The sequence below is a fragment of the Hyaena hyaena genome, unplaced genomic scaffold (genome assembly GCF_003009895.1).
Source record: "Hyaena hyaena isolate Hyena2069 unplaced genomic scaffold, ASM300989v1 scaffold_1258, whole genome shotgun sequence".
Taxonomy (NCBI): Eukaryota; Metazoa; Chordata; class Mammalia; order Carnivora; family Hyaenidae; genus Hyaena; species Hyaena hyaena.
In genome coordinates this window covers 403,858-429,159 of record NW_024081893.1, presented here as the reverse complement: position 1 = coordinate 429,159, position 25,302 = coordinate 403,858, and the positions used below count along the sequence as shown (strand labels likewise).

At 37.7% G+C, this 25,302-nt stretch overlaps 1 protein-coding gene across 1 annotated transcript in view; it reads right to left on the bottom strand.

Annotated features, from left to right (window-relative positions):
- Window positions 1–9,990: 9,990 nt before the first annotated feature.
- LGSN (lengsin, lens protein with glutamine synthetase domain) overlaps window positions 9,991–25,302 on the bottom strand; it is a gene marked incomplete at its 5' end in the record, with an annotated part of 32,244 nt that continues 16,932 nt past the window's right edge. Inside the window, 4 exons of the mRNA XM_039223073.1 lie at window positions 9,991–11,416; window positions 17,354–17,520; window positions 24,196–24,393; window positions 25,126–25,255. Of these exons, the coding sequence (XP_039079004.1) occupies window positions 10,217–11,416; window positions 17,354–17,520; window positions 24,196–24,393; window positions 25,126–25,255 (1,695 nt within the window). The remainder of the gene's footprint in view (window positions 11,417–17,353; window positions 17,521–24,195; window positions 24,394–25,125; window positions 25,256–25,302) is intronic.

The following is a 25,302-nucleotide window of genomic DNA, read 5'->3' as shown; positions in this document are numbered from 1 at the left end:
AAATCACATACCTGTGTGTGTATTTATGTGGAGGTTTAGATCTATTGTGAATAAAAACATTTCTTTCTCTTTCATTTCTGTGTATGCATGTGTGTGTGTGTGTGTGTGTGAATCTGATGTGCATAATACATTTTAGAAATTTCAGAATCTTTCACAGGAATGTGGACAAATGTGCGTACAATGTGTTTCTTATTGTGAGTGTATATCCTGACATAACTGCTTCTGCCTTATGGAAAAAAATGGGCTTATTATTAGAGAGAATTAAGAGGCATTAAGAGAATTAAGAGTCATTGCATAACCCCAACCAGTACCAAATAAATACCATGTGACTTCTTGATCATGCAAGAATTTTGCCTCCTCGGAGTATCAGATAGCTCAATAAGGTTAAATGTCCTGCCAAAATTGTGTTCTTAACAATATCCCAAACCCAATAAGTTGAAAGCCATTCAATGAAAGACTCTTCTTTATAGAGTCTCTCTCCTTCCTTAAAGGAGTAAGTGATGAACTGAAGTGAGATCATTCACATGTCAGAAGCTTTTAACTGCCTTAGCGGCAAACTTGATTAATAGTCATCACATTGGACCTAATAGCACAGCAGATAACATACTTTTTTGAAGCATGTAAAAGCCTTTCTTGAGTCCTAAGAAGATATCCTAGGTGTGAGAACAGCTGTTTGGCTCTGTAGCAGTTTAGAATAGCAAATGTTAGCCCCAAGGGCATGAGAAACTAGAAGTACGGAAGTAGCTTCTCGAAAGCAGTGGAGATTTTGTGTGTTTTCCCCTTAGATCCAGGTTTAGGGAAATCTCTGTGAACTACCGGAGAGGCCTTGATCTTGTAGGTCAGTGCCTCAAACATAAGCATGCAGAAGAATCGCCTAGAGCACTTGTGAAAACACATATTCCTGGGCTTGAGAGCTAGCATTTCTAAAAAGCTCAGAGGTGATGCTTCTGCTGTTGCAAGGACCTCTTTGAGCAGCATGTTTTAGGGCATCCTTGTAACCTCTGTGATTCTCAAAGCTGCCTCAGTTTCTCACTACTTTTTTTTTTCCTCTTCCCTCATACCCGTGAGACGGAGAGACAGCTCTGGGAAGGCAGGACCTGCAAAAATAATTACTGCGCCCTGCCCAAATTACCAAAGCAAACTGCAAGGCCACCATACAACATGAGGCTACTTTGACTGTGTCCATTAGTACGAAAGACGAGTATCCCTGAAAAGGATCATTCTGTCGTACTATGAGCTTCAACTGTGGCAAGTGACCTTAGGGTGTTGTTTCATCCTATAAAGAGAAGCCAAGAAGATTTGAAGTTGAGCGCATGTGGGGTATGACTCAGATGCTGTCTGCAGATCTCAGTCAAGACATTTCTTTATTCTCCATTCAGCTTTAGGTTTCTGTTCATGTAACTCATAGCAAAGTTTTCAGTAACTCTCGGATGGTTAAGTCATATGATTGCTCATTTAGTGTCACATTTTAAATGAATATCCAAAGAAGCTTAGCACAATACATTTTAAGTTAAAAATGGGTGATCAGAGGAGGAATCGTTGCAACATGCCTGCTGGTGTGGTAAGGAGGACATCTTTATTTATCAATGATAGAAACGTGGCTCAAAGAAATTAGCTTACTTGCCCAAAAGCACATGCCAAAAGCATAGGGGAAATAGCAGACCTGCTGTAAACCGGTGTGCAGGATGAGGTGAAGCCATAGCTGAAGCTGACCAGTGGACCACATAGACCCTTCAGTGGGTAGAGGATGTGACTGAGACTCAGTGGACCCTTCAAGCCAAAAACAAAAAACAAAAAACAAAAAAATGAAAAACTGGAAGAGAGACTAAAGTGAGCAGGTGAGAGAGATCAGGGGGAAGCCCTGACCATGTGAGGAGACCATATATCTCATCAGAGCTCCAGGGCTTAAACAATGGATGGCAGCAGATTATCAGTAACCAGGTGAAGGGACTTCTAGTAGGACACCAGTGAAGACTGAAAGAATAATAGAGGACCAGTATGGAGATTTCTAGGCCAAAGTTCATGAATTAAACACTGGACACTTAATTTGAGATGCTTGGGGGACATTCAAGTAGAAGTATATTTTGAGCAATTAATTTGGAAGTCTCTTTGTAGATGGAAACTGAAGGGATGAAATTTACCATGAACACTTACTGGGTGTTCATGTCATCCCACACAGATTGCCCCTTCTCTGTCCCATCCACATTGTAAAAGAGATAACAGCCATGGTTGTATACCATGACCTGTGCTTGCAGGCCATATTTAATTGCATTGGGAGAGTGTACATTGCTCAAACTGAACCAGCCAATTTAGAACTGTACTTATAAAATCCACCTTCATTAAGGTGCTTGTTGAACATAAAAGATATAAATCTGGTTTGTTGTTTCAACAGCCATTTTCCATTGCACAGAGAAAGAAACAGAGAAATCCAGGGGATGACAAGGAAGAAAGCATAATGCTAGTATAAAGAGAGACCCAGAGATGAGAATAGAGATGTTCTGGTTCATCTACAGTGCTTTAGTCCCTGATTAGATCCATTTCTGGGACCTACCCATATGCAAGTTCCTATGGCCCATGAGGCACACTTCTACCTCTACTGGAGAAAAATCCCAAAACTTCCCTTTTGTTTACTCAAGTTCAATTTGATTTCCATTACTTCAAACCAAGAATTAAAAAAAAATTTTTTTTAAACATTTATTTATTTTTGAGAGACAGAGACAGAGCACGAATGGAGGAGGAGCAGAGAGAGAGGGAAACAGAATCCAAAGCAGGATCCAGGCTCTGAGCTGTCAGTCAGCACAGAGACCAGCGTGGGGCTTGAACTCACGAGCTATGAGATCATGACCTGAGCTGAAGTCAGACGCCCAACCGACTAAGCCACCCAGGTACCCCTCAAACCAAGAATTTTAATCAATAAAAAGTAATACTAATAATAGATAAGATGTTATGGGGACACTTTTTAAAATAAGGAGAGGGGTTTTTAGAGAGATGAGAAGGATCATGAATAATAACCAACAAGAAATATCAGACGGAAGAGGGAAGTTCATAGGAGATGAGACGTGGTCAAAGAGAGAAGAAAACCTAGCACCTGTGTTGTCTTACAAGTCAAGAGGAAACCATTTCAACAAAAAGGCAGAGTTCAACTGTGCCAAATTCTACCTGTCTAGTGGTCTTGAAACATAAAGGAGATGTGGCCAGTAGATTTAACAAGAGGGGAAGACGTGGCTGTCAACCTCAGTGAGAGCAGTGTGCAGTAGATTGGTGCGAGCTGTCAGGAGTAAATAGTAACAGGAGGTAGAAAGAGCAAGGATATGTAACAAAATTAATAAATTTGATTTAAAAGAGGAGAGTATGAAGGGTATTTGGGATTGATACAGTTGTGTCCCCCTTCTTGGGTTGTATGTACATATATTATATACATTGGAAAAATGTTGACATGTTTAAGTTCTGATGAGAGAGAATTTGGGAATGGGCCACACAGGAGATACAGTAGAAGCAGGATAATGGTAGCTTTAGGGCCTGAGAAGGCCAGAGGAGTGGGGTCCTGAGAACACCTGAGAGACGCCTGTTGCATTGGGTGGCGAAGTTCAAGTATGATGCCTGTTCACTGTTGGGGAATGAAGGCAGGGGTACAGCCTGACCCAGCCTCTATTTCCTCTCTCCTTCCTAGATGTACCTCTTTTCCTTCTTCATATCCTGGAGACAGGGATCCTGGCAACAACCTGCCATCCTGTAGGGAATGAGATTGGAGTCAAGGACATATAAACAAATATTACTTTATCAATTCTCTTCTGTACCGTTGTGTTCTCTTCTCCAACATGTATCTGTCCTCAATCCATAGACATTTATAAATATGTCTTACTCTCTCACTTAAGTTAAAACTTCTTTGTGAGAGACAATATGTATTGTCCAGTTTTGCACTTTCCTCTTCAGAATTTACATGCAAAATGCTCTCAAAAACAATTATTTAATAAGTTGAATAGAAATGCTACTTAGTATCTAAGTCAACAACCATCTAAAATTTAACCTTTTTTTTCACTTCTGACACTAAACTATCATAATTTCTGATTACCTTGTGAAGTGATTTGGCCTATATGTTTTCTAGTGATGTCAGAAAGAAAACTAGCGCTTTGGGGAACTTTTTAAATTTGTAGATGTTTGAGAGGCTTTTATAATCTGATTCATTTAAATGGACCTTCTAATGAGTAACAAATTATGGCCAGGTTTTTTATCATTCCTTTTATAGCTTATTAAATATTAAACATTTCTTCTTTAGTCCTTTTCAGAATTATTTATTCCAAATCCTTTGCAGAGTCATCCAGAATTTTAAACACCTGGATTAATTTCAGGCATCACATAATGAAGCTAATGTTTCCACGGTTTCATATTTCTAATGGCTCCTGAATGTAGCCTTCAGTGTCAGTAATATGATAACCTTCCAATGCTCTTCTCTCCTCTCCCCAGCCCAATATTGAACCTGTACTTGATATCTGTTAACCTAAAAATATTCAAATGCAAGTCATATGACTGGAGATGCATTTCTGCTGTTAGTATTTCTAATACTTTTTTTTTCCAATTTCCATTCATTTAAGATCTGGTTACTTTCATGTTTAATGTTAGGTTTTGTGATGAATTCCAGGCTACCAGTACTGAGTGTTTGATGGTACGCTGCCGCCCTCTAGCTTACATTTGCAAACTTCTGCACAATGTAACAATTTATTCAGCAAATCCCTTGGATGAATCCAGTAAACAGACAACCGCTAGTTTTCAATGGATCATACATTGGAGGCTCTATATTTGTACAGCTATGAATTAAATTTATACATTCCTTTCATTTCCACATAAGATGTATGAGGATTTATCAGTTGATTAACTGATCATATTATAAAAGGAAAAAAATCTTAAAAAGGAAAAAATTTGAAACTCCCTCATTGTGTGCCAGGTTCTCAGCCGACTCTCTTTTCACCTTAATTTACACCTTCTCCCTTCAGGTAAGCTGACTGCTTTAAAAATCAATGTGCTTTCTTATCTTTTATTCCTTAAGCAGCCAGAGAGAAGTATCACATCTTTTATGCTCTCAGTGAATGCTGAACACTTGTCAAAGGATATTTCTGAAGACGGAACAAAATAATTTCAGTTCAAATTCCAAGGACTGTCAGAAACTTCAAAACCACGTGATTTATAATAAAAAAAAGTTATAAAACTCTATAAGGCTTGGGTTGCTATTCTTCTCTGAGAAAAGTTCTGAAGTAAATGGTGTTCTGACTTGATACTCCTTTGTGATGGGATTTTCCGACCCCTGGAGTTATCAACCCTTTGCTACCTGAACAATTCCATATCTGGTTGGCTGAGATTGATTTGTAGTCAAATATATTGGTGAAAACTCAGTGAAGCCACATTAAATTGAATGACACATTAACAGAAAATTTTTAAATTTATTATTAAAATTGTGTAAGTATTTACTTACATTTTGGTGCCCAAAAGCCTTAAAACTTAAATATAATGTGCTGCTTAATTTTCAGTATTGCTTTCAGCTATCTTTCAACTGTGTAGAGAATGACATTTGGGTATTGCACAGAGAACAGGATGCCCCAAGGGTGAATACCTGGATTTGATTCTCAGTTCTTGTCAGCGCTTAACTACTGAGTCTTACCTCTCTTACATTTAAAATAAAGAGTATACCATGCTCATGAAATTGCAGAAACCATCAAATGAGGCAATGAATGAGGAAGCACGAACATGATGTATACTTCACACAAGGAGCTTAATAAAAGCTTTGTTTAATCTAAATCTAATATAAACATTAAATTGTTCCTATTCTGATAAAGGGGCATTCTTTATCTTTTATCCCTTTTCCCTTATCAAAGCTTCTTGCTCTTTGTGTATCCTTATGTCCTGTTTTTCAATTTTTGCAAATTTGAGCTTGTTTAAGCAGAAATGAATTTATTAAGAGATATTAAGCAATTCACAGAATCAGGAAGGGTCAGAAAGCCAGGTTGGGAAGCTACACTGACTGTTCCACACAGACCCTAACCCACTCCCACTGGGCAGCCAGTACTACCAATGCCAGTGCAGGATGCGACCCCTGGACTCTTGTCACCACTGCCTGCGTGAAGTCCATGAGGGTTGAATTACTGCATCTGATTGGCAAAGCCTGCACCGAGGCTGCAAGAAAAATGGGAAAGTTGAGGTTCTAACTTCTACCTTGGACAACAGGAGACAAAAGGTGAGGAATTCTACAAACATAAAAAAGTTACTGACGGGTCCAATGTAGCCGAAAAGCATGATCATTCCACCTTGCTCTCTGCTTTTTTTATGATCCCCATCAAGCTGATCAAATTGTGTACCCAAGAGTTCCTAAAACAGAGAAGCTGAAGAAGTACATCTAATGGCAGAAATTTTAGGGCTAATAACAAACCACAAATCATGGATTCTCTCAATTGTCCCCATTTCTACTTTTCACTCTGTCTGGGTATGTGAATATGTGGAAGAGTATGATACTGTACAAGCATAGAACTGTGTTATGCTTAATATATACATTGATTGAGTGAGTGATTGATTAAACAGTTATTGAATTCCAGAACACCTACAAGGAATAAGAGGTATAAACACAAATATGAATAAGATCCGTGCCCTTCATTCTTGGAACTCACATCCATAAGAAATCTGTTGTATAAACTGCTAGCTGTCGTATAAACTGCTGCTAGCTCCTCATAAACACGAGAAGCACTTTAACAGAGAAGATGTAGGGCACAGTACTTATATGTAATGTTTAGAGACAGTGGTCTTAACACTTGTAGTAGGAAGCCCAAGATTAAAGGTATTGTCCAATAAGACATATCACAAACATATTGGTAAGTTTATTTTGTTGAGAGATTGGAGATATGTCAATAGACTGTTGTGCGTCGCTGATAAGTTAAGGGCTTACTGTGTACTTTCAATTTTTATTCATGTTAAAGTTTTTAGATCTTTCATTGCCTTCAAATCATCATTTTAAGCTTCGTTATGATTCAGACACTGTAAAATGAAATTTTAGGTCATAAAATGTCCTTGAAAATAGAAACTTCTTACTATGATACTAATGTTTTAGTTTCTAGTCTTAAAACATTATAGTTTTTCATTTACATTTCTTATGTATACTCATTTAATAACCAACTTTAAATTCAGTAATCACATTTCCCCCTAAGCTTTGATTAGAACAATTATAGTAAATGAAAATAAGAAAGTAATTTCTTTAAAAAGATTCATAAAGCATCCTTTTCAAGCCATAAAGTAGCTTTCCAAATAGTTTCTTCAGCATTAGGTCTATCAAAAAAAAATTATTCTGTTCTGCTTAAGACACACAGATTCAAAACACTTTCACTCTCTCCTAATCTTTTTTTCTGGGTCTAGTCTGGTACTATGGCTCCCAGCAGAAGACTTAGCACAAAAAATGTGCCCAATAAATGCTGTTGGGTGAGTGTCTCGCCCTTTTGCCTTAGACTAAAAAGGTAGAAGCATCAGCAGAAAGTCCTCTCAAAAACAGAAAGCATAACAGATAAAAGAAATAGAAAAGAAACAGATCATTCCATTTTTACATCTACCCCAATTTTTCTTTAGCCCTAAACTTTACCCTTGGCCAATGTTACTTTGATTTTACCTTAAAGAAGAATAATATACATCAGCCCACACCTAAGGGAAGTCTCTGTGAAGACTGCCACACCAAATTATGTTGTAAGATCAGCTGAATATTTTCTGTCAACTCACTGTAGTACAATTAACATCGAAGATATTATTCCCAGTGAGATAATTCCCTCACATTGCCATCCTGAATTTTGTGGGGTTTTTTTAAAGTTATGCTAATATAACATAAAGGGGGAAGGCTACAAACAATTTGATTAGCAGAATTTTTATAGCACCTTTTATCTGTTGTGGAAAACCCAAGCGAAAACACTAGCCATGTTTCATGAAGGCCCATGGATATACAGTTCTGTTAGGGTATGAGATAGTACCATTTTTTTTTACATGTGTGGATTCCTCTGATTCAGATTCTCCTCTCAAGAGGTAGAAAGGTTGAGGAATTAGTCTTTCACTGCTTCTTTTTTTTTTTTTAGTCTTTCACTGTTTCTTATATCTTTATTCTTTCATCCTCAAATTCCCCAAATATTCCCCCACACATGTACACACACACACACACACACACACACACACAGTGTCACAGTCACACACAAGTAGGAAGGAAGATAAGTTTTGTCACAGAAACAAACACCCAAATCACTGTGTTTTAGAGGAGACTGTTTCCTTCTCTCCCAAGTAAAAATCTAAACCTAAGCCATCGAGTTCTGCTTCACAAAGCAGTTTCCACCTCGTAACTCCATCTTGTGTGGGCTCCATTCCCAAGGGCATTACTCCAGCTGCAAGAGCTGCCGGTTAGTCAACAGTAAGGGCAAAGGCAGAAGGGTAGAGAAAGGGCAGAAAACAGTGTCTGCCCTTTAATGAAGCTTCCAGGAGCTTCCATACAGCATTTATACTTAGACCTCTTTGGCCTGAATCTAATCACATGACCACACCCAGCCACTGTGGGAACTCAGAAATGTCATTTTTATTTTCCATCGTGTGCTCCAACTGACACGTTTAGGTGTTACTACAGAGAACAGAGGGAGATTGAATATTGGCAAATAACTGGGGAGCTGCTGTGGGGTTCCTCCCTGCTATCCTTCCCATGATGTAATGTGTGGGATTTCATTCTCAGAAGTTTCTGGGCTGATTCCTTTCCTTCTCCACTCATCCAGCACTACCTTGCCCTCTACCTCTTAATCCACCAGGAACATTATTCTCCTGCTCAACGGAGAAAAGAGGGCAGCAATTAGTGAAGCACAAGTGACTTTTCCTGTTTAAGCTACTGGGTGCTATGAATTTGAATAGGAGGATCTGAGCCAAGTCTAATCCTCTGCTCTTGTGTTTGCTATCTAAACTGAGGCCACTGTCAGTTTTAATTGAACATAAAATCTGTTTGATCCTAAGCAGTTGAATAGGGTTTTCATTTGCTAGTCAGTGGATTTTGGATTTCCTCCCCAATGAAGCTAAACTTTATCGATAGTGAACAATATTATCTCATTCAAATGAAGGTCTGGAATATTTAATATTCTCTGGGACATACCCACCTCTGTGGGCAGGAGAATTGGTCATTTAAAGATAAACTTAAGCTGCAAACATAGCCCTGGTTATATAGGCAGTTGTTCTGACACTTCACAAAGCACTACGGACGTCTTTGAAGAACAGAACAGAGCATGAAGAGCCCAGCCAACTCCACACACTCCCATTCCACCTGTGTTTTATGCATGGGATTCTATATGAGATATTGTTTAAAGAAAAATTTTCATGACTTTCAAATATTTGACCTCATCGTTCCCAGCCAAATTTTATTCCGTACAGATTCGTTTCTCATGGACATCATAGCCCTGAACTTCCCAGGCCTTTCAGGAGCTAGTAAAAAATGGTGAAAAGAAAGGATATATGTGAGAACTTCTGCTAACTTGTCATCAGTGACGTATTTTTGAAAACTCACTGAACTTATTTAGAAAGATCACAATGATGCTTGCAAAATTTGCTCCACAAAACAGCTTCCGTGTCGGTATTCCATCTTGTGTGGGCTCCATTCCCAAGAGTGTTGCCCTAGCCACATTACCTGTGAGTTGACCAACTGGAAAGGTAGTAGCAGAAGGATAGGAAAGCGACAGGAAACAGAGCACCCGCCCTCCAGAGGTCGTGATTAGTGAGACTGTATTAGTAAGCATTTTTGTCTCCCTGGCAGTCACAACCTATGTGGATAATTGAAATTAATTGAATTCCTTTTGTTGGTTTTTTTTTTTTTTTTGGTCATTTAAATTCTGCTTTGTACTTCTGAAGACCTTTTTTATTGTGTGAATGTATCTGTTGCCCGAAATAACTGCATATTTCTATCTAGGTCAACGTACACAGAGGAAATGATGACTGACTGACAAGACCTGGTAAATTTGCATAACACAGCCGCACCACAACTTTATTGTTTGTTTCTACTGTCAGAATCTCTCAGCAGTCCCACTTCATATCTGTCAAATACTCCATGGGGACAAAAAAGAGCGAAAGCATTTGTAGTCTTTTTGTTGTTAATTATAAAAATCCAATCTTTTCTTTCTGGGAGATCAGCTACTTAAGTAAAACTCACATCTCTGAAAGAATAGTTAAGGGTGCTATTCTAAATAAAATATTCTAAGAATTTATTTCTCTCTGCATCTGTTTCTTCATTTTCCAACTCATATTTTTTCATGGCAACAAAATAGCGAATAAAAGTTTCCCCCAGAGCCTGTCTCAGGCATTGATCTTCCTCCAGGGCCACGAGAGCATCCTCCAGTTTCAAAGGGATCTCAGAAGATTTTGACTGATAGAAGTCCGTGCTGTCATCTGGACCAGCCAGGACACCATCACTGCTTTGAAGTCCATCCAAGCCTGCAGCAACAGTAGCAGCCAGCACCAGGTAAGGATTTGCAGTGGCCGAGCCCAGTTTGTTCTCTATCCGGGTGCCTTTCTCACCATGACACTTGATATTAAAAGCACAGCTGTTATCATTGTATCCCCATGTTGTAGGCACACTGTCCTTGAGGTCTTTACTCTCCTTGGAATAACGCTTTCGGCAGCTAACAGCAGGAGCCATCAAGCAGCTGAGAGCAGCGGAATGCTTCAAGAGTCCTGCCAACCATTTTTTCCCAGTGATCGTGAGCTCCTCAATCCCCGAATTGCTGCAGAACATGTTTTTCTTCCCATCGACATCCCAGAGACTGTGAGACAAAATTCCTGAATTGCAGAATCCGGTCTCAATGAAAAAGCTGGCGATGTAGTTATATTTCCTTGCCACCTCTTTGACGCCTGTTCTGAGGGTAAACGCATTATCAGCTGAACTGATGCCAAATTCAGGCAAAAAACAGATTTCCATCTGACCAGGTCTGGTAGAGGAGGAAAAGCTCTCAACATTGGCTCCTGTGTGATACAAACCATCAACGAGTTCCTGGATAAAAGGCTGATCATGATTATTTAGCAATGTTGAGGCAGGAAAAGATATGGTCTTTGAATTGATAATTTCGGGCACAGCAAAAATGCAAAAATCATAGATGAAGGCAGAGAGCAGGGAAAAGCCAGAATCCTGCAGCTGGCTCAGCTGCCTCTTGGCAATGTACCTTGGGGAAGTCAGAAGAGGCTCCCCAGTCACCGTGAAAGTGTCACATATCACTCTGGCGGTTCTCTCAGCCCATGGCAACACTCGAAAGGTTGAAAGCTCTGGCATCAGGACTATGTCACTATTAAAACATGTTGCTCTTATGTGATCCACTTCATCATCCTTAGGATTTGGTATCAATTCAAGATAACCTCGGGGCATGCAAACGCCATGGATCACTTTTTCCTAAAAAAATTAGACACAGTAGTCAGGTTTTGAAACTTGACAATAAACAAAAGGGTGGGGTCGGGGGAGACATTGCCGATGAGAAAAGAAAAAGCGTGTCTAACGTCTGTTGGTTAACATTAGCTTAATATCAAGTAAATTTCAAATATTTTAAAATAAACCCAAAGCTACTTTTATAAGCAACTGTTAACATTTTTAGCCTTCAAGGCTTTGTATGTTCTTGGATCTGAAAATAGCAGTTCTAAATAAAAAAATACAATGATAAATTGTCTTTATAGCAAATGGCAAAGGTAAAGCCTTATGAAATTATTCAAAATGATTATAACCTAGTCCTTTTAATTTTATGGAATAGTTGCTAATACTTCAGATAAGGTTTTGTTTTGGCTTATTCTATTGCAATCCACATAATTAACTGAGAATCCTCGGTTCTTCCCAGAGAGATGATTGTGATCAGTCGTAGGACACACTTGACAGTCATCCAAATATCAAAGGAGCCAGGTCTACTGACAACTGCACTTTTGTCTTCATTCACTTTTACAGCCCACTAAGAATGCCTGCCTCACAGCCCCACAGTCCCAGAAACTTTGCCCGTGAGCTAGAATTCCAAAAGGTCACAGTCTTCAAGTCAGCCATGAACTGGGTGTTACCAAATCTGACTTCTAGCTCCAGGTCTTTCACTAATTACTTGTGCAAAGTGAGGCAAATCACTGGAATATGTGCAATCAGCATCCACATCTGTGAAACACAAGTGTTAGACTAGATGATTGTTAAGGCACTTTCCAGCTATATACCTCCCAGGGTCAATAGATGTGGTCATTTATTTAACTTTTGCTATGTGCCAAACAGGAACATGATGAGGTTATAAAGTTGAGCAGACATAGAAAACAATTTCTAGAAATAGTGTCATTGCAATATAACAAGGCTTCATGTGTTGAAGGTTACATTGATGGTAGAGGAAAAGCCAACTATAAAGTCTGGTTCCCATAATATCAGTGCGCATCATGAGGTTAATAAAAATACTAACATTCCGTAAGCCAAATTCTTTCTTATATTACCTCCAATCCCACTGAGCATGGCTACCAAAGAGGGGCCGAAGCTAGCAGAGGCAATCCACTGGTCCCTCGTCTGCCTTTGACCTTAAGCCACTGACTCCTTCACTTTCCACCATCTATACACATATTTTCAGATGCCATTTGGCTTAGCTGATCCAAATCTGCTTTTGCCAGTCATAAAGTAGAGAAAGTAAAACACTATTCTGTTACTCAGTGCCTGCTTAATTTTTCAACTCCTTCAAGGACCTGTATCCACACACACATATTGTGGAATTTTAGACTAGTTTAATATGAAATCCTTTCATTTGAATTTTTACTGTAAGAAATAATATTATTTCCCTACCTTTCACTTTCTTCGTTTGAAAATCTGTTAGTTTTGTATGTGTCTAACTTAAGGAGTAATATATTTTACTCATGAGACTTCCAGGAGTTCCTCCAATTTAAATCTGTTTGTATTCACTTGATTATGAACAATAGAGAACAGCTTGTTACTATTTCATTCCACTAGGCCTTCACAAATTTAAAGAATAGTAAAAAGTCACACTATATTCTTCAAACGACTTAATCTGTATTTTTTTCAAGAAATTTTTTTTAACACTGTAATTTTCTTTATTATTTTTTGGACATTCTGAATTCAAACTACTCTTTCTTAGTAGTGGGAAATATATAAATATATACAAACATGTCTTGTTCATGACAACAAATTAAGTTACCTTATATAAATATAAAGCACTAGGACAACTTCACCCCCCAGTACAGATTGCTACGAATTCAATACGAATTCTTACAAAATAGCTTAAATCTCTGTGATAACTGAAATTTGGACCACAGCGAAGGCCACCAAAGATTAGTTATAAATTCTATCATGTACCATGTTCTGATTAGATCAAAGATAGAATCTACATTACCTGCTTATAATTTAAATAAAAACAAATCTTTTGATAGAACAGAGACAGTATAAGCTGGTTATAAGGTTTAATAAGCTAATGTTTGTGGGGTGACTAAGTTGGCTAAGCAATCAACTTTTGCTATCAGCTCAAGTCTTAATCTTGGTTGTGAGTTAAAGCCTCACATTAGACTCTGCATTGAACATGAAGCCTACTTAAAAAAATAAAAAATAAAAAAAGTCAGCTAATGTTTGTAAGTTATTTAGCACAGTGTCAGGCACATGATAAGTTTTCCTTTTATTATTTATTTATTTATTTATTTATTTATTTTTGAAAGACAGAGACACAGAGAGACAGAGACAGAGACAGAGGGTGAGTGCAGGAGGGATAGAATGAGAGGGAGACACAAAATTCAAAGCAGGCTCCAGGCTCTGAGCTGTCAGCACAGAGCCAGACATGGGGCTCAAACTCACAAACTATGAGATCATAAACTGAACCAAAGTTGGCCACTTAACCAACCGAGCCACCCAGGCGCCCTGATAATTTTCTCTAAAAAGTAGATATCATCATCATCAGAGGTTCCCCATTTGGTATTTTCCAATTACAGAACGGTCTTGTCCTCTATTCTTAGTAGGTGGCTTATTTTTTTAAAAATCTGTATTGTTTCATTTTAGTAAGAAAGAATGCTAAGCTTAAATAAAGAATAAAAAGAAATATAAAAGCTGAACTGGGGGGTGCCTGGCTGGCTCAGTTTGTAGCATGCAACTCTTGATCTAAGGGCTGTGAGTTTGAGCCCCACATTGGATGTAGAGATTACTTAAAAATAAAATATTTAAAAAAAAAATAGAAGGAGGAGGAGGAGAAGAATTGAAACTAGAAATGAAGAATCACAGGTGGACATCCCCGCTCAGCCTCTAATTGTCTGTATAATTTTAAGAAAGCATTCCATAAAACTTTTTTGGCCTTCACTTCACTCATTTATAAATGAAGAATATGGATTATATTATCTCTTATATCCTCCTTCATGGTCAAACAATAATTTTTAAATTGACATTTTCTTTTCCACAAATAAAAAAAGGTTTAAAAGTTACTTTAGAAAGATTGAAAGTACTTTTTACTAAGTGACAGGCAAATTATAATTATGGACTCTGCTCTTTGTTTAATGATTTCCCCATTTAAAATTGTATTTACAAATAAACACATGTTGTTTATATTATTTTGTCCAGCTGAACTTATTTTTTATATCTATTTTCAATAAAATTTCCAAAATAGATTATTTAATTTTAAATTACAAATACTCATGATGCAAATATTCACTATTATTTTTTTAATGTTTATTTATTTTTGAGAGAGAGACAGAACACAAGCAAGGCAGAGACAGAGAGCAAGTGAGACACAGAATCTGAAGCAGGCTCCAAGTTCTGAGCTGTCAGCACAGAGCCAGATACAGGGTTTGAACTCACAAACCGTGAGATCATGACCTAAGCTGAAGTTGAATGCTTAACTGATTGGGCCATCCAGATGCTTCTATTCACTATTATTTATATCTTTACAAGTTCCAAAATAAATTTAAAGTGTCTTGTTTAAAAATATATAGATACTATATGATCATTAAATAATAATAAAACAATAATTAGGTAATAAACTGGGAAAGTGAGTTTGTATTAGCAAACTAAGGCTAAAAGTAAATACAGCAATTGAGAGGAAGAATGATAAGTTATATTAAAATTCTTACAATGGACAAACCTTTTATCCATGTAAACTCCCAAGTAAAATTTGGTTCTAATATGCTGTACATTGAACAAGATAATGTAAAGTACTTTCAATAGTATTTTTTTTAAAAAGAAATGTAGATATTTTCTTTTTGTGTCAATTACAGAAATCCCCAGTGAATAGAGGGAGCATATTAAATTATATTTTCATAAAAGAGTATCTTTGAGGAACTTGTATGATACTCTAAATATGTAGCTTTGAGATGCCATTAGTGGAATAAATGATTAAAATTGGACAAAAACTGAATAGCAAACAGTTTTATATTGAGGTCTCTGGCAAGTGCCTGAAGTACCAGTTGTATTTTCTTATTGATTGAAAGAAACTCATATAAATTAGATTCTTGGGCCTATTCACAGTAAACTTGACATTTTGTTATCAAAATTAACCAACATGTATTCTTGCCTGAATGAAGGAAAAACAATATCTTCAGGCAGGTCTAAAGAATTTCTTAAGAGACAAATTGGGGGGGGGGTTGCTTCTTTTTTTCATTTTTGTTATTAAATATAGTTGACATACAAGGTTATATTAGTTTCATATGTACAGCATAGTGATTCAACAGTTGTATACATTATGCTGTGTTCACCAAGATAAGCGTAGTTACCATCTGTCACCATAAAACGTTATTACAATATTATTCGCTATATTCCCTTGGTGTACTTTTCATCCCCATGGCGTATTTATAACTGGAAGTTCTGTACCTTTTAATTACCTTCACCTATTTCACCCATTCCCTACCCCCTGCCGCCTGGCAACTCTCAGTTTGTTCTCTGTATTAATGAATCTGTTTCAGTTTGTTTGTTTGTTTGTTTGTTTGTTCATTTGTTTCATTTTTTTTTAGATTCCACATGTAAATGAAACCATATGGTATTTTTTTCTTCATCTGACTTATTTCACTTAGCATAGTACCCTCTAGGTTCCATTTATGTTGTCACAAGTGGCAAGATAGCATCCTTTTTGTGGCTGAAAAATATTCCATTGTATATGTATACCACATCTTTATTCATTTATCAATGGACACTTAGATTGCTTCCATTTCTTAGCTTTGTAAATAATGCTGCTATCAACATAGGGGTACATATGTCTTTCTGAATTGATGTTTTCATTTTTGGAGGGTAAATAGCCAGTAGTGGAATTACTGAATGGTATGGCATTTCTACTTTTAATATTTTAAGGAATCTGTGGTTTTCCACAGTGATTGCACCAATTTACATTCCCATCAACAGTGCACAAGGGCTCCCTTTTCTCCATATCCTTGCCAACACTTGTTATTTCTTTTTTCTTAACACTTGTTATTTCTTGTCTTTTTGATACCAGCCATTCTGACAGGTGTGATATTATATCTCCTTGTGGTTTTGACTTGCATTTCCCTGATGATGAGTGATGTTGAACAATTTTAAGAAACAAATTTGAACCTGCTGGAATTATTGTAAAAAAAAAAAGTGTTTTTGAGGATGCTCAGTTTTTCCCAACATAAAACAAATGATAAAATTACAATTTGATACTAAAATGATAAAAGTTAAGATATATCTTAAAAATAAACTTCATGGATGCTTAACTTTCATACATAATACTGACTGATGTCAACTGATGTCCCTTCCTTCTAAGAAATGTTTCAATGATGTGATAAATCAGTCATTAAAATAAATTATGACATAAACTGGAAAAAATCTCAGAAAGTCTCAAAATATATCCAAAAATAGAATATTTCTTAATATCACTAGTTTCAAGAACTTAATCATATTCTTTAAGTCATCCAACAGCAATAAGGTATTTTCTTATCAGAATTAGAAGCTGAAAGGGATATGCTTTTTATCTTAGCAAATTCTATTTAGTCTTTTTTTTTTCATTTGATATTTGCTCTTGGGTCTTCTGTTGCAATTTTCTCATGTCAAACAAAATATAATCTTCATAAGTGCAGTAAGAGAGAAAAGATAATTCTATAGAGGGAAATTATTCAAGGCAGAAAGACTAAAATTACCAGTATTAATTAGTTTTGTATTTCTATTGGGTAAAGGAATTGCTGTTTGGGTCCTGAAAGTATACGTTCAGCTCCTTAGGGAGCAATAATGTGTCTGGAGAGGAACAAGGAAGAAAAAAATAAATTTTTGGTTTTCAGCTTTAATTTCTGTACAGATTACAATAAAATAAGAAAGATTTATTAGGACCATTTGCTTGCTCATGGTCATGAAATTACATTTAATCATAACTCTACCTGTAAAACTTACTTGGAAAAAGTGTGCAGGGATACTCTTAGATCTGGACACACCATGGAGGTCTGTTGCTTCAAATCGCACAAACTGAAGGTGATTTTTGGCCATCTCTTGTTTAATGTGCTTCATTCTAGAGGACAGATGAGGTGTGGTTGGAATTTGAGTGCCATCCCTCATGTTATCTGTAAAATAGAGAGTGGCCCTAAGTCATTAGATCATGATGAACTGAAAAGCAAAAGGAAGCTACAGAGTAGTGACTTAGTCACCATGATCGTTAACAAAAGCATCATATACTCATGCTATTGGCTTAGATTGGAGATCTTACCTTTCTTGCCCTGCCTTTACCATATTCCCAAGAACATGGTCTCTCAGCGGCCATAGAAACTGTTTAGCACTTGGGGTTAGGCGAAAGTTACCTTTATTTGAATAAGCACAGAGCAGCATCAGTGGAAGTTTAGAATATATTTGCTTAACTGGACAGCTTAGGCACCACACAAGTCTGCATACAGATGACTATCATTGAAAGACCGAGCTTCTTGAACTAACCGGTAATGCCTAAATTAAAAGTTTTTGTATGATGAAAGGAAAATTGTTTGGTTTTTATTTATTTTCTGCGGGTTTACATTTTGAGGGTTTTTTGTTTGTTTGTTTGTTTCCCAAAAGGGCTTTATAATGGCATCTAAATCTAAGACATCTGTTTGTCTCTGTCAAATTTAAATTTTAAAATCAGTATAAGTGAGCAAACAAAAGGGTTTTTCAAGGATGAGAGTGTAAGAAGTGAAAAATCTAGACTGAGTATTCAATTTTAAAGCCAGAAACCTAACCCCAAATATGTGTGTGTGTGTGTGTGTGTGTGTGTGTGTGTGTGTGTGTGTGTGTAGGTATGTGTATATTTTCAAGGCATTTTAGATGGACTGCAAATTCTAAAACTTCAGAGCTAGAAGAAACTTTGGAGATAAAATCACCTAATTCAACTAACTTGACTGAGTCCCAGAGAGGTCAGTGAGGTAGTCCAAATCACACTCTCAGTCGTGTACCGAAATTGAAACTAGAAACCAGAACTTTTAACTCGCAGTGGGTGACTTGTTACCATAACATGAATGAATATATCTAAAGCATATAGAAGGACTGGGCACATAGTATACATCATACATGTTAGCTACTGTCCAGATTGCAAGGAGAGGTAGCCGACTGTGAGGATTCAACACACAGAGATGCCTATCTACCTCCCTCTGAATCCTGCCGGTGCCCGAGACTCTTTTTTATCCTCTCTATGCCTGGGCTCTCTCACTGACACAATATTACCCACTTCATAGGCTTGCTGTGACGATTAAACAAGTTATTTAACACTTCCTGGCAGACATTAAGCATCATATAAGTGCTTCTTAAGCACATAAAGTGAATAAAATTACTCTAACCATAGTAATGATACCATGATCATGTCTGAATCTGAATCCCCATCAATCTGTCACATCACTGATGCTGAGCAGCTATAATTTTAAAGTGATACCTGAATATCCTTTTTTGAAATATAATTGGCTTTAAAAATAGGCATAAAGATTGACAGTTTAAAAACACCGAATAAGTAGACTTTAAGTACTTGAAGCATGAGGAAAACAAATTACTGGTTCCACCTATACAAATATATTAGAGATAATGTCCTGTCACTGATACATTTGGCTACTCTGGGACTCCTGAGGCTTTATAACTACCTTCCATTTAACACAAACAATTAAGCTGTAGCAATTACAATGTTTCATGCTAAATTAGCAGTTGCTGTCTTCCCAACCTATCCTGAATTATTGAGTGTTCTGCCCAGGTTGAACAATTCTCCTTACAGAAAATAAAATTGATAGACATTTTAAAATATGGAAAATTTCTGGCACCTAGCTGGCTTAGTCAGTGAAGCGGCTGACTTCAGCTCAGGTCATGATCTCACCATTTGTGAGTTCAAGCCCTGCCTCGGGCTCTGAAATGACAGCTCGGAACCTGAAGCCTGCTTCACATTCTGTGTCTCTCTCTCCCCCTCCCCGCTCATGCTCTGTCTTTCGCTCTCAAAAAATGAATAAATGTTAAAAAATTATAAAAGACGGAAATTTTCAGGCAAGTAGCATTCTAAAACTAATAAGCAATTAATATACAAGCTATAAATATTTTAACAACATAAAAACATACTATTCATCTCCTATCAAAGAAGGAAGATCATTTTATTGGTTCATCAGTAATATGAACACAGGCAATCTTATTAGTTCTTTGCCTTGTCTGTATCTTCTAACATTTCTACAATAAATATGCATTCTTTTAAAATAAGAAAAGTATACATCCACTCAAAATAGGTTGTTTAGTTACCATGTATTACTTATTATTATTATTTATTAGACATACATCTAGGAAGAAGTCAGAAAAAGCCCTGCCCTCATACAGCTTATATTATTGAATGGGGGAACTATAGACAATACATATGCCATTGGATGCAAAGGTGGTATACTTTACCATGGTTAAAAGTGCTGAAATAAATAAATGAAACAATCACCTGGAGTATTAATTCTATGGGATCTGATCACAATATGACCAGGTCTAATCCCCGATTCATTCAAAGATCACCAAGTTTCACTGTGGCTGGACAATAATTAGATGTATTCGTCTGCTAGGGGTGAGAACATGATTGCCACAGACCAGGCGGCTTACGTACAAATGTATTTTCTTACAGTTCCAGAGGGTAGAAGTCTATAGTCAAAGTATAAATTAGAGTTGGTTTCTTCTGAGAGCCTCTCTCTTTGTTCGTAAATGTCTGTCTTCACATGATCTTCCCTCTGTTTGTGGGTGTTCTAATCTTCTCTTCTTACAAGAAGAGTAACATTGATTACTTCTTTTAAAACCCTATCTGTAAATGCGGTCACAATGTGAGGTACAAGGGGATAGGATTCCAACTACCTATGAATTTGGGGCAGACACAGTTCAGCCCCTAACAATATATCATCCCATTTCCATGTTCTCCAGAGTCCTTATCACTACCCACCATACTGTACAATCACATGTTTACTTTCTGTCCTTCCCCGCTTGCATGTCACTTCCAGGAGAACACAGGCTTAGCTTCATTTGCTGCTATATCCTCAGTACCTGCGGCAGTACAAGCATCTCACAGATGTGCAATGACGATTCCTTTAATCCTTTAATAAGGGGTGTGCGAATAAATCAGTTAATAAACCCGTGATTTGACCTCATCTAACTAAGAAGTAGAAATTGGCATCACATGTTTTGGTAATTTGGTATCTTTTTTTTTATTTAAATGTTTAATTCTTCCACCAAATATGAGAATTCTACCAATCTAATTTCATTTTCAAAGAATCAACTAATCTTATTGTATCATTGTCTGAATTTCTTTTCTTCAAATAAATCATACTTGTTAGTTACAATTAAACCTTTTGGTCAGACCTTCCCAGATGCACATGATGAATAGCAGGCAGATAATTGCTAGTTCGGGGACTCATTTGTTTTTCTTACAGTGTGGTTCCTGGGAGATGTTCTCCTTTCTCATCCCCTCGGAGGACTAATAAATTAAATCAATCTGCGTTTACAGAGGAAGTGAGTGTTTAGGGGGGAAAAATAAGAAAACACTAAAAAAATTAAAATTAAAATAAAACCTCAAAGCTCTATAGCAACTAAAAGGCCTCGGAGAAATGTTGTCCGTGTTCAGTGACGATGAGGACATATTTCAGTTACAGAGAACAAGCCGTGGTCATTTATAAAAGGCAAATTGAATAGGCATTTGAGCTTTCAGAAATGTCAATTTAAAAAGGGGAAAGAGCATCAAAGTGTGCACTCTGCAACACATTTAGCTTATGGGATGCCTGGGACGATGTGTCACACTTGGTTCCCAGGGCCTGCCCTCCTTCCTCCACATGGCTACTCTGACAGACACCCTCTCAGAGCAAATGTGACCCCACTCTCCAGATATAACATGTCAGCCCAGGTGACAGAATAACCAAGTACAAAGTAGGAACAAAAATAAAAACAATAAAAAAAAAGTCCAGAGGGGAAGTTTCTTTGAAAGGAAAATTTTTTTTAAGTCAGAGTGGTGGGGCACATGGGTGGCTCAGTTGGTTAAGAGGTTAAGCGTCGGATACTTGATCTCAGCTCATGTTATGACCTCATGGGTTCGAGAGTTCGAGCCCCGAGCATCAGGCTATATACACTGTCAGTGCAGAGTCTGCTTGGAATTTTCTCTCTCTCCCCCTCTCTCTCTGACCCTCTCGCTGCTTACGTATGCTCTCTCTCTCTCTCTCTCAAAATAAATAAATAAACTTAAAAAAAATTTTTTTTTTTAGAATCAGGGTGGTATCACAAAGAAGAGAACACCACGTTTAAATTTCTAACACTTATTGGGGGATGGATTTTTCATATATATCTTTAAATTCTGTAGTGGTGGTTTACTGGAAGCTATAAATATTTTGGTGCTCTGGGCCTGTAAAAAATTTAATTTAGCCCAGGGCCAAAGAGGGAACTCCTGAATTAACCAAACTGAGTCAATAATGATACCCATAATCCTAGTCATAGTCGCTTGATGCAAAGAGAGCTCATGACACAAATTTCTTCCACAGATTCTTTTGATTTAAGACTAAGAAATGGTAAATTTCATCTCAATTTTATGGCTGCGACTATATATAACAAGGGTCACAAACTGTTGATGGAAGAGCCAATGTGGCTAGCAGATGTTTTCTTACTAGTTGTCTTACAGTGTTTGGAAACATTTAAAATAGTTGACACTTAAAAATCTGAAAATTGCATACAAAAATCTTGAGTTCAAGCTTCTCCTGTAGAAACTAAATTTGGTACAACTGGGTGGTTATTTCTCCATAGCAACCAGTTGCTGGAGCTCTGAGGTGGCCTGAAATGAGACACGCATCCTCTCATCCATGGGTTGGCAAATGCTTTCTGTAAAAGGCCAAAGAGTAAATATTTGCAGCTTTGCAGGTCATACGGCATCTGCTGTTGCAACTTCTCAACTATGCCACTATAACACAAAAGAAGCCACAGACAATACATAAATCTTAGTTACAAAACATGGCCAGCAGGCTGAATTCATCCTGTGGGCCACAATGTGTCAACCTCTCCTCTAGTTTCTCACAGCCAGCATCACTGACTGTTTCTTTATACAAGCCCACGTTATTCATTTGTATTATTTTCCTGGGCCCTGTAGCATTTGTATCGATAGTTCCTGACGCTAGGCTGCCAGTGCTCACCTTCATTTCATGGAGAACTTCACAAAGCCAACACACAGAGAAATGCAGGGATGAGAAATGTCATGGTGGGCAGAGCTGCCCCACAAAGATGTTGACATCCTAAGTCCTGAAACCTACAGAATATGTTAAAATGCAGGCAATTAAGGCTATAAACCTTAAAATAGGGATATTGTCTTGGATTATCCAAGTGAGTTCTTAAAAGCAGAGAACTTTCTCCAGCTGTAAGGAGAAAAGAGAGATGTAGAAGGAGAATTTGAAGAGGTTGCAAACAAGAGAAGGATTTGACAGATTGTCTTTGTCCTGAGACACAAGACCAGACAGAGGCTTCCAGGAGGAAAGAGCCACTCCAGCTGACAGCCAGCAAGGAAACAGAAGACTCAGTCCTATAACCCCAAGGAAATGGATTCTCCCAACCATCTGAATGAACTCCCTACAGTCTCTGGATTAGAATCCAGATGGCCAACACCTTGACTTCAACCTTGCAAAATCTTTATAAGAGAAACCAGCTGAGACAGCCCTGACTTCTGGCATACAGAACTATAGGCTAATGACTTGTATTCTTTTAAGTTACTACGTTTGTGGTAGTAGTAGAGCACCACTTCAGAGTGTGCTTACGAGCACCACTATGGAACTCCAGTAAAGACTCTGGATACCAAGACGCAGGTAAGCTTCCCTGCTTGTGAATACACCATGCATATTGTCACACATCATTACCAAAAGGGTGGTTCTGTCCATGACTCTGTTGGGAGAAGAAAAGTGGAAGCACCATGCTTAGAACTTTCCTGGACTCTCCCTGCTGGGTCTCTTCCCTGGGCTGATTTTCATCTGTATTCTTTCACTGTAATAAACTATGGCCTTGAGTATAATAGCTTTCAGTGAGTTCTGTGTGTCCTTATAGCAAATTATCAAAATTAGGGTTAGTCTTGGGGAATTCTCAAAGTTGCAACTGGCATCAGTAGCCAGGGTAGACACCTAACTTCACACCTGGTCATATTTCTGCCTTTTGAAATCTAGTTTGTTCAACCCTCTCATCATGGATTCCCTTATGGAATAAATATTTCATTTTTTAAGGTTTATTCATTTTTCAGAGAGACAGAGCATGGGGGAAGGGGGGCAGAGAGAGAGGGAGACAGAGAATCTGAAGCAGGCTCCAGGCTCTGAGCTGTCAGCACAGAGTCCAACGTGAGACTCGAACTCACAGACTATGAGATCATTACATGAGCTGATGTGTGACGCTCAACAACTGAGCCACCCAGGGCCACCCAGATGCCCCAGTATTTCATTTTAACTAGTTTCTTACTGGATCCCAGAGATTTTTAACCTGTACACAGATAGACCAAAGTAGTTATATCACTATTGATAAGCCAGAAACTTTGAATAACAGAATTTCACTTTTAAAAAAGACTAGAAAGATCATCCATTGCAACCCTGCCATTTTCTAGATAAGCAGCCAAGTGGTTAAAGAAAACTATGAGGTCTTTTATAAATGATAGGTATGTAAATTCTTCGATGACTCCAAGACTAGCACTCCTCAATCAAGGCCACATTATCTCTAATTCAAATACATATTTGGGGTCAGAGGCTACAATCACATTTCAGTTTCCCAGTCCTTACCGGAATGGCTGGAGTTCGTGTTAAATTCACTACAAGGAGCACTGGCTGATGTTTTGACGTGGGAGGGTTTTATCCCTGTTGTCTGATTCTCGGAGTCCTTAGCGTCTTGTGGCAGATGAGAATCTGCAGAGCCAGTTCCCACAACTGGCTTGCTCATATCCCCCAACTTGTGGCACACCATTTGGCTTCTGATCCTTTCTTTAATAATAAAGAAAAATGTTAAAACACATACTACCTTGGTTTTCAACTGTCCTTTACCATGGTATGGAGAGGAATCTTAGAGAAAATAATTTATTCCTAGGCTGTGACATACCAAATGAGGGGCAATAGAAATGGTTTGCCTTGGTTGCAGGCCGTAAGGGGTGGTCTGCAGAAAATTTTAAAGCAATAATAAAATTGACAAACACTCTGCTTGATTTTTACTGTTACCATGCATCAGCCATTCCTGTGCCCCTACCTTGGAACACCGCTGCTCCTGGATTGTGTCTCTTATTGTTTATTATTACCTCTTAGTTTAGGACTGTTTCAGATCCATTGAGTTTAGCTGGAATTCCAGCATGTGGTATGACAACTTGTTCCACATGTTTATTGTGGCTTCCCAAACCTTGGTAATGATCTTTGTACTCAGTCTCAGAGCAGAAATGTGCTTCCCTGCTTATGCATATATTCTCTCTGTTGTCTTTTCTCTCCCCCCTCCCCCACTATCCACCTAATTATGCTCCCTTGACATTCTAAATATTTTGTTTGTTTTTTTATATGTTTACTTTATACCCTTATATTTGCTATCTTTGTGTTGCTTATGTAGAACTAAATTTTATTTCTTTGTTTTTGTTTCTCCCTTTGATGAAAAGAAAATGTTTCATGAAAAGGAGAACCAAATAGAGATCGCAATTGACATCATATTCCTGAGGGACCTAGTAGCTAAGATACCTTTTGAGTTGGATGTATCCATTTCTCCTACTTCAGTTGAAGATAGATGTTGTTTAGTGACTTTCTTTCTTGTTCTTCTTAATTTACTCATCCGGCTGGCTTCAGTCTCATTACCTTCATCTCTTGTGTCCTGTAATAATTAATAAACAAAAAGCCAAATAAGAGATCATGCATGCA